The sequence below is a fragment of the Fulmarus glacialis genome, unplaced genomic scaffold, assembly GCF_000690835.1.
Source record: "Fulmarus glacialis isolate BGI_N327 unplaced genomic scaffold, ASM69083v1 scaffold10122, whole genome shotgun sequence".
Taxonomy (NCBI): Eukaryota; Metazoa; Chordata; class Aves; order Procellariiformes; family Procellariidae; genus Fulmarus; species Fulmarus glacialis.
Window position 1 is genome coordinate 34557 of NW_009197183.1, and position 9294 is coordinate 43850.

General features: G+C 57.8%; 1 protein-coding gene across 1 annotated transcript in view; it reads left to right on the forward strand.

Moving 5' to 3' along the window:
- Positions 1 to 9294, forward strand: part of LOC104072859 (deleted in malignant brain tumors 1 protein-like) — a 44227-nt gene that overhangs the window by 33760 nt on the left and 1173 nt on the right. The window contains 9 exon segments of the mRNA XM_009572452.1: positions 351 to 707; positions 977 to 1298; positions 2386 to 2699; positions 3361 to 3684; positions 4661 to 4990; positions 6284 to 6611; positions 6806 to 7133; positions 7705 to 8056; positions 8567 to 8881. Coding sequence (XP_009570747.1) covers positions 351 to 707; positions 977 to 1298; positions 2386 to 2699; positions 3361 to 3684; positions 4661 to 4990; positions 6284 to 6611; positions 6806 to 7133; positions 7705 to 8056; positions 8567 to 8881 — 2970 coding nt within the window.

Genomic DNA, 9294 nt, shown 5'->3' on the forward strand with positions numbered 1-9294 from the left:
GCCAGGAATTTTCCCACCTCTCTGGGAACCCTCCAGCTCCAGCAACAGGACCAACTCATTGGGGGAAGCTTGGCGAAAGCAACCTGCCTGGAGAGCGATTCTTGGAGGGAGTCGGGCTGGGGTCCAGGAGGATGCAGGACAAGCGCAGACCACCGTCTGCAGGGAGATGCTCTGGTGCAGGGTGCTCCTGGGGGGAGTTTTGGATGGTGGGGGGGATCCCTCCTGTTCTCCCCTCCTCTGTGCTTTTTGACAGCTTGAAGAGGCACCGGGAGCTTAATTGCAATAGGATAAGCATAGAGGGAAACTGGCTGCCATCTGAAGGCATTAATAACTCTCTCGGATGTTTGCAGACTCGATCATCCCCGAGCCAGCTCATCTCCAGCTGGCGAATGGCTCGCACCGCTGTGCTGGCAGAGTCGAGGTGCTTCACCAGGAGGAGTGGGGAGCCATCTGCGACCGCGGCTGGGATAAGCAGGATGCCGAGGTTGTGTGCCGGCAGCTGGGCTGCGGGACAGCGCTGCCAGCATTGGAGGGGGCAGACTTCGGTGCCGGACCCCCACGCGTCTGGCTGGACAACGTGAACTGCCAGGGGACAGAGCCGGCCCTTACGAAATGCCGGGCAAGCCCGTGGGGAGAGAGCAGCTGCAGCCACGGAAAGCACGCCAGCGTGGTATGCTCAGGTGGGTTTCACTCCGGCACCAGCAGTAGTTCAGGATGCACCGGTGTTTTCCCCCATCTCAGTTGGGAGCAAGATGCCAGCTTCACCCCACTTGCTGCTGGGTAAAGTACCCCTAAACCCTTTGAGGAGTTTCTCCATAAGGTGGGGATGAGATGCTGTGGGTTCAGAGGTGATGTGACCACGCAGCACTGGCTACGTGCCAAAACGCAGGGTCCTTCCTCCTCCTGTGAAGGGGCTGGATGCTCTGAGCATCTCCCTGCCTGTTTCCAGGCTCGGCTGTTTCCAGCTTTGCCCCAGTCCGGCTGGTGGACGGCCCAGGTCACTGCGCCGGGAGAGTCGAGGTGTTTCACAATGAGAAATGGGGGACAGTGTGCGATGACAGCTGGGACTTTGCGGATGCCAAAGTGGTGTGCCGGCAGCTGGACTGCGGGACGGTGGTATCAGCTCCGCGGCGGGCTCACTTCGGGCAGGGACAGGGACCCATCTGGCTGGACGACGTGCGCTGCACGGGGACTGAGGCAGCCCTCTCCGAATGCAGAGCCAAGGGCTGGGGTGTCCATGGATGTGAGCATGGAGAAGATGCCAGTGTGGTGTGCTCAGGTAACCACCGCCCGTTGTGGCACCAGGAGCACTGCGGCAAACCTTACCACGGTCCTCCTGCACTGGGGTTTGACTCTGCTTTCCTCTGTGGGTGCAAGGGCTTGTGATGCAGGAACAGTTTGCAGCCAGCCTGGAAACCCTTTGCTTTGAAGTCAGCCCCTCGTGGTCCATCCTGGTGGAAGAGGGCAGCTGTATGCAGACATTAAAGTCCAAGAAAAACAAATGGCTTGCCCATTTCCATGGCTATTGCTAAAAATACGGTCTCTGGCATGCTTTTGGCTGATGCTATTTATCACAAATCCTGGCAGCTAGCACGGGCCAGAGACCATTCCCATTGAGCAAATTACAACACAGCCACCTACTTCTTCACAGCAGGGCAGACTGCAGTACGAATGGGCCTTCTCCCACTACGGTCAGGGAGGACTCTCCAACACCTTTGGTTGATCCATGGTAGATGTACCCCATGATGCTCAGAGCTGTGTGAGCCCATGGGAGCCCATCTCCCATCCCTCTCTCTCCTCTCCAGCTCTGACTTTCTGCCAGAGGAACCCTGCAGTCCATTTTAGTGACTGTTAAGAAGCTGGGGCCACTGCGTTGCAACCAGGTTGCTTAATATCAGGATGGACTTTGCTTAATATCTGGGTGTCACTGACTGAGACAGCCAGAGTTGAATCCGGTTGCCCCAGCATGGGAAGGTAGCATCTCACCCTAGTTGGGCTAAGAGATCCTGCAGGAAAACCTGTGCTCTTCAGGAGCAGCAGGTGAGGTATCCCAGGAGTCCCACATGGCACAAGGACACCTACATCTTGGCAACTGGACCCTGCCCTATGCGTCTGCTTTAGGAGAGCAAACTATATAAGGCCCATTGACTATAGTCTGGTCAAGCCCATGCTAATCAATCCTTGGGCACCACTTGGGCCAGTTCACATCACACCTCAAAGGTCTGCCCTCTCTGTCGTTGCAAGAGTATCCTTGACCCCCAAGGCTGCTCAGCCTCTGGTGTAAACCCATTGCTAGCAGCCAGAGGTTTCACAGGGCAGAAGGTATCCCCTTAACGTGTGTACGCTCTCTGATGTTGTAGGATCGGGCATTTCTGACCTCGGAAGCCTCCGCCTGGTGAACGGCTCAGACCCATGCTCTGGGAAAGTTGAAGTGTTTCATGATCAGCGCTGGGGGGGCATCTGCACCGACGGATGGGACCTGGCTGAAGCCCACGTGGTGTGTCGGCAGCTGGGCTGTGGGGCAGCGCACTCGGCCATGGGGTCTACCCGGTTTGGGACAGGAGATGGCCTGATCTGGGTGGATGCTGTGGAATGCATCGGGATGGAGGGGGCCCTTTTTGAATGCAAGGTCAAGTTCTGGGGTGCCAACAGCTGCAAGTCGAGGGGGCATGCAGGCGTCTCGTGCTCTGCGGCTGCAGGTCAGTGGTGGTGAGTCAGGGATCAGTCCTCCCCTGGGGGAGGCTGTGCAGTCCGACCAAATTCGCCCATCCAGCTCCTCCTTGTCCTGGCTCAACCACCCCTTGTTTCTGTGGTCCCACCAGGAAGCACAAGGTATTTTCTGTTTTGAGGTCTACCAGTCCCTGGCTTCCCTCAGGCAAAGTGCTTGGAAATCCCAAGCCTGGGATTCCCAGAAATCGCAAGCCTGTAAGACGTAGGCTTTCCATTGCACACAAAGAGCCTTGGCACACCAGGGTTGCAGCTGCCCTTGTGGGGTTTTTTTGATCCATACTACTGCACAGCCTCTAGTCCTCAGGGAGTGCCTTCTCTTCACCAAGCTATTCCTTACTCAGGTGCACGATGCACTTGGTGCCTCCTTGCCTGCTTGTCCCCATAAGGATACTCACATCATGGGAAGCTCCTCTGTAACTTGGCGAGGTTCACAATCTACTGGGCATGGCCTAGCAAGCTTGTCCCAAAAGGTGTTCAAGCATGCACACCCAGGGTGTGGTAGTAGCAGAAATGCTACATGCTGGTGGAGACCTTGCAAGACTCCTTGCAAGGGAAGGTCCACCACATTGCAGCCACTGGACAGGCAGGCATTTCTGGCCAGAATTTATTGTCCTCCGATTCTGTTTTTAGACTTGGAGCCAGGGAGCTCAGAAACCCTGCGGCTGGTGAACGGCCGACACCGCTGCACCGGGAGGGTGGAGGTCTTTCACAACCAGCAATGGGGGACCATCTGCGATGACGGCTGGGACCTGAACGATGCGGCCGTGGTGTGCCGGCAGCTGGGCTGTGGGCCAGCCATATCAGCTCCAGGTTTATCTGGGTTTGGGCAAGGATCTGGCCCCATCTGGCTAGATGGGGTGAGTTGTCTTGGGACAGAAGCCACCCTCGCTGAATGCCCGGTCAAGCCTTGGGGACACCATGCATGTAACCACATGGAAGATGCCAGCGTTGTGTGCTCAGGTAATCCTCCCCACATGTTTTCACTGTAAGATGGACCAAGCCCTGTCCTTCTGGGAACAGCTTGGGAGCAGCTTGGGAACAAGCTGGCCAACAAATTGCCCAGGTCAGTAGAAACCACATTAAAATAACAGTGTTCAGAGACATGGGAAAATATGATATACTGGGAAAAAAGCCACATTGCTTAAGACATGCCTCAGCGTCTGGTACCATTGGAGGTGTCCAAGATGTCTTCATGGAGTGAAGCATCTGCACCCTTTGAGAACGGTAGCTGGAGGGTGCATGGATGCTGCTTGAGTGGCAGCAGATGCAACTGCACCCTGCCCCAGCTCAAGAGCAGGCAGAGCGACTTGCGGTGCTGACACTGTAAAATGTCAGGATGTGCAGATAAATGCAGAAAGATGCACTGGAATCAACTGCTCTCAGGTGATACACCACTTTTGAACTAGCTGCTACCAGTCTAGCCTTGGCCTTAGAAGGTCAACCTCCACGGACAGGTCAATGTGGCAATCAGACGCACTCAGGACAGGGACAACCAGAAAAAGATCCTTTGCCATTTCCTCTAGGGCAAGAAGTGGGTAGCGCCAGGTGAACCTAGGTGATGGAGCTTCCAAGCAAGGGGGAAGGAAAGCACAGAGAAACACTGGGAAGGACCCTTGTGCATCCCTTCTTCCCAGCACAGTGTCCCTCAGGTGGAGACACATGCGCTTTCTCCTGTCCTGACCTCTGAACCAGCGTGCAACCACCCTCAGGGTGCAACTGGCGGAAGGGATCTTCTGCAGCTCCTTCCACCCTGCAAAAAACCCGTGTGCTCACTTTGCTGCAAGTCCCTGATAAAGGGCAAGGGACATACAAGCTCGCTGCAGCAATGCCATCCAGAACTGCCACAGGGATGTCCTGCCCTCTCCAGCCCAGCAGGCTTTGAGACACACAAGCATATCCCTAATGATGCCCGGTTTTGGGTATTTTTCAGGCTCGGGGATTGCCAGCACCTCCAGGCTTCGTCTGGTGGGTGGTTTGAGCGAGTGCGCCGGGAGGGTTGAGGTGTTTTATAACAACGAGTGGGGAACGGTCTGCGACGATGGCTGGGACCTGAGTGACGCGGCAGTGGTCTGCCGGCAGCTGGGTTGCGGGATGGCCCTCTCAGCCCCTGGCTCGGCTCGATTTGGGTGGGGAGCCGGCCCCATCTGGCTGGATGACGTGAGCTGCACAGGAGAGGAAACCGACTTCTCCGAGTGCCGAGCCAAGACGTGGGGCATCCGCAACTGCCACCATGGGGAGGACGCTGGCGTGGTGTGCACAGGTGAGAGCCGGGACGGGGCTGGCCAGAGGCAGAGCTCCTGCTGGTACCCAGAGACAGACAGCTGGCTGCCTTTGGAGGAGATGCTGTGTGCAGGGCTGGTGTAGGAGCTTCTTGCAGCTCTCACCCATGTGTATCTCCCAGACCTTCACCTCAAGGCCAAGTGCAAGGTCCTGCACTTGGGTTGAGGCACTCCTCACTATCAATCCAGGCTGGGGGGGGGAAGGCGACGGGTGAAGGGATTGAGAGCAGCCCTGCCGAGAAGGACTTGGGGGTATTGGTGGACGAAAAGCTGGACATGAGCCAGCAATGTGCACTTGCAACCCAGAAAGTCAACCGTGTCCTGGGCTTCATCAAAAGAAGCTAGCAGGTTAAGGGAGGTGATTCTGCCCCCCTACTCCGCTCTGGTGAGACCCCACCTGGAGCACTGCGTCCAGCTCTGGAGTCCCCAGCGCAAGAAAGACATGGACCTGTTAGATAGGGTCTAGAGGAGGCCACAGAAATGGTCAAAGGGTTGGAACACCTCTCCTATGGAGAAAGGCTGAGAGAGTTGGGGCTTTTCAGCCTGGAGAAGAGAAGGCTCCAGGGAGACCTTATTGCAGCCTTTCAATATATAGATGGGGCTTATAAGAAAGACGGAGAGAGACATTTTACCAAGTGACAGGACAAGGGTCAATGGTTTTAAACTGAAAGAGCGTCAATTTAGATGGGACATAAGGAAGAAATGTTTTATGATGAGGGTGGTGAGACACGGGAACAGGTTGCCCAGAGAAGTTGTGGATGTCCCATCATTGGAAGTGTTCAAGGTCAGGTTGAATGGGGCTCTAAGCAACCTGATCTAGTGGAAGATCTAGTCCCTGCCCATGGCTGAAGGATTGTACTAGATGATCTTTAAAGGTTCCTTCCCACACAAACCATTCTATGAGTCTATATTGGAAGTGTTCAAAGTCTGGTTGGATGGGGCTTTGAGCAACCTGATCTAGTGGAAGATGTTCTTGCCCATGGAAAGGGTGTTGGACTAGATGGTCTTTAAAGGTCCCTTCCAAACCAAACCCTGCAGCCAGGCATCACACCCAGGGTTTTATCCCCCTGGTATAATGGCAGCACTCAGCCACATCAATCCCTTTTGTACTCAATGCTACCAATGCCCGAACGCTGGCCCTGCCCTGCTCCTCCCTGGAGGCACGCAGGATGCTGCAGGTGGGGGGTGATCCAGAGATGCAGGCAGGGCGTGATCCAGGGATGTGGGGTGCCCTGCAGCCACACATCCGCCTATTTCGCTCTCCACAACAGCAGGCAACTCTAGCTTAGCCAACCTCCGGCTGGTGGATGGGCCACACCGTTGCACCGGGAGGGTGGAGGTGCTCAACGCTGGGCAGTGGGGGACAGTCTGCGATGACGGCTGGGACCTGAATGATGCAGCGGTGGTGTGCAGGCAGCTGGGCTGTGGCAGAGCTGAGGCAGCCCCCGGCCGGGCTCGCTTCGGGCAGGGGACAGGGCACATCTGGCTGGATGACGTGGCCTGCACCGGGAGCGAGGATGCCCTTGCCCAGTGCCGAGCCCATCCCTGGGGGCAGAGTAACTGCAACCATGGAGAAGATGCCAGCGTGGTGTGTTCAGGTATGTCCTGGTCCTGCAACATGGGGTGTCCTGGGGAGCCAGGGGGGAGTCCATCTTGCGTCTTGCTGCCTCCGGAGTGATGCTGCAGCGGGATGGGATGGCCAAGCCCTTCCTTTTGCCCCAGCCCCAGGCATTGCCACCAGCACCGTGTGTGTTCCCAACCCACCATAACATTTCTACGGTGCTTCCAGACACCAGCGCAACCAACACTTCGACTGTCCGGCTCGTGGATGGCCCACATCGCTGTGCCGGCAGGGTGGAGGTCTTTCACAATAAGCAATGGGGGACAGTCTGCGACGACAGCTGGGACCTGAGCGACGCAGCGGTGGTCTGCCGGCAGCTGGGCTGCGGGGTAGCTGTCGCAGCCCCAGCAGGGGCTTCCTTCGGGAGGGGGCTGGATCCCATCTGGCTTGACAGGGTCGCCTGTGCCGGGGGGGAGAACGCCCTCGTGGAGTGTCGGGCCAGGCCCTGGGGAATGAACGGCTGCACCCACGAAGAGGACGCTGGTGTGGTCTGCTCAGGTGATGCTTATTCCTGCAGGGCCCTAAAAGCACAGCTTGGAGCTGCACCCTCTAACCCCCCCCAAAAAAAAGCCTTTTCGTCTCCAACCCAACCCCAGAAGCATTGGCTGCAGGAAAGAGATTTCAAGGGCACAGGGGCTCGTCCCCTTAGCAGTTGGTGTTGGCGCCCGTCCCCACACCCCAGTAGCCTGTGGAGCTGCCCTGATCCAACCGCCCTTGGCACAGCTGAGCAGGAAAGGGGGGAAAAAGGATGTTGATGCCCAGTTTGGGATGCGTGCTGCACCAAGACTCTGCTAGGTCCCAGCGAGGCTCTGAGAAAGGGGATATATTTCTCCCCTTCCCCATCAGGGACCGAGTCAGGAAGCCAAACGTAGGTGCCTGGTGGTGCTTATGAAGCCCCAAGGGCCATGCCCAAGGCAGGGCTCAGGCCAGGATCTGTCCTTCCATCCCACCGTGGCTGGGCATCTGCCCTAGGTTTGCACCCCGGCCGCTGCCACCAGAAAGCCCCGCCGGCCACGCGGTCCTCTTGTCCTCAACACTGCATCATCCGCTTCTCTGCCTGCAGACCTGGCCAAGGCAGAGGTAGCAGAGGTCCGCCTGGCAGAAGGACCGAACCGCTGTGGTGGGAGGGTGGAGGTGTTCCACGCCGGGCAGTGGGGGACGGTCTGCGACGATGGCTGGGATCTGAACGACGCGGCAGTGGTGTGCAGGCAGCTGGGCTGCGGCAGGGCCATGGCAGCCCATGGCCGGGCTCGCTTCGGGCAGGGGATGGGGCACATCTGGCTGGACGACATGAGTTGCACCGGGCACGAGGACAACCTCGCCCAATGCCGAGCCCGTCCATGGGGACAGAGTAACTGCCACCACGGAGAAGACGCTGGTGTGGTGTGCTCAGGTACATCCCAGTCCTGCAATACAGGCCATGCGGGTGGGGGATGAGAGGATCTATCCTGAATCTGGCTGCCTCCGGGGTGATGCTAGCTCTGGAAAGGCATGATTTCTGGGGAAGGGGGCTGCCAAAGGGTTATAGCCTCTTTTTGGCCAGGCTTGTCCCCAACCAGCAACAGGTTCCCACCCCATTCATAACCAACATCTCCTGGAAACCATCATCCCCCCTTCGTGGCACTAAGTGAGCCAAGCCAGGTCTCAAGGGGACCACCTGACCCCAAATCCCCAGCCTGGTCTCCATTGCCTGGTCCACACGCTTGCATAGAGGAGACACCACCATTTTAGGGTATGAAGGTGCAACTGAAGTCCATCCCCACAGCCATGCTCCTCTGGAAGGGTTGGGGGGGTTGCATCCCTTGCTAGGGGGTGACCATAACAACTCTGTATTTGCACCCTGGCTTCTGATTTGGGGATTTTTTTTTGGCAAGGTGATGGGTGCCCTGTTCTCCTTCCCTAACCGGCTTTCTCTTGGCAGATGCCAACGTCACAGAGGAGGCGCAGGTCCGCCTGGCCAACGGCCCGAACCACTGTGCTGGGAGAGTGGAGGTGCTTCACGAACAGCGGTGGGGGACCATCTGTGATGACAGCTGGGATTTGAAGGATGCCAAGGTGGTCTGCCGGCAGCTGGGCTGTGGGACAGCCGTGTCAGCCCCGGGCCAAGCTCACTTCGGGCAAGGGTTGGAGCCCATCTGGCTGGATGATGTGGAGTGCACCGGCACAGAGACAACCTTCTCCCAGTGCAGCCTTAGCAGCTGGGGACTCCATAACTGCAACCACGACGAAGACGCAGGAGTTGTGTGCTCAGGTGGTCCCTGGGGGGAATGCTCAGATGCCCCAAAAAAGGGTTTTATGTGGGACTGGGAGGGTGGCAGCGCTGGTGGGACATCAGTGATGGGAATGACCTTACAAAGGAGCTGGGGGGGGGAATCGTGCAGCAAGTACAGGTGGCACGTGGTATGCATGCCCATCCTTGCACGCGTACCCCTCCGGGGCCTTGCATACCCCTCTCCATCTGCCTGCTGGGTCGGGGGGGCCGACTCACCCCTTTTGCTCCTTCTTGCAGGCACAAACCCCTTGCCACTGCGGGTGCAGGATGGCCCCGGTCCCTGCGCAGGGCGGGTGGAGGTGCTCTACAACGCTACCTGGCACGGGGTGTGCAGCAGCAGCTGGAGCTTGCTGGAAGCCAGGGTGGTCTGCAGGCAGCTGGGGCGCGGGCCA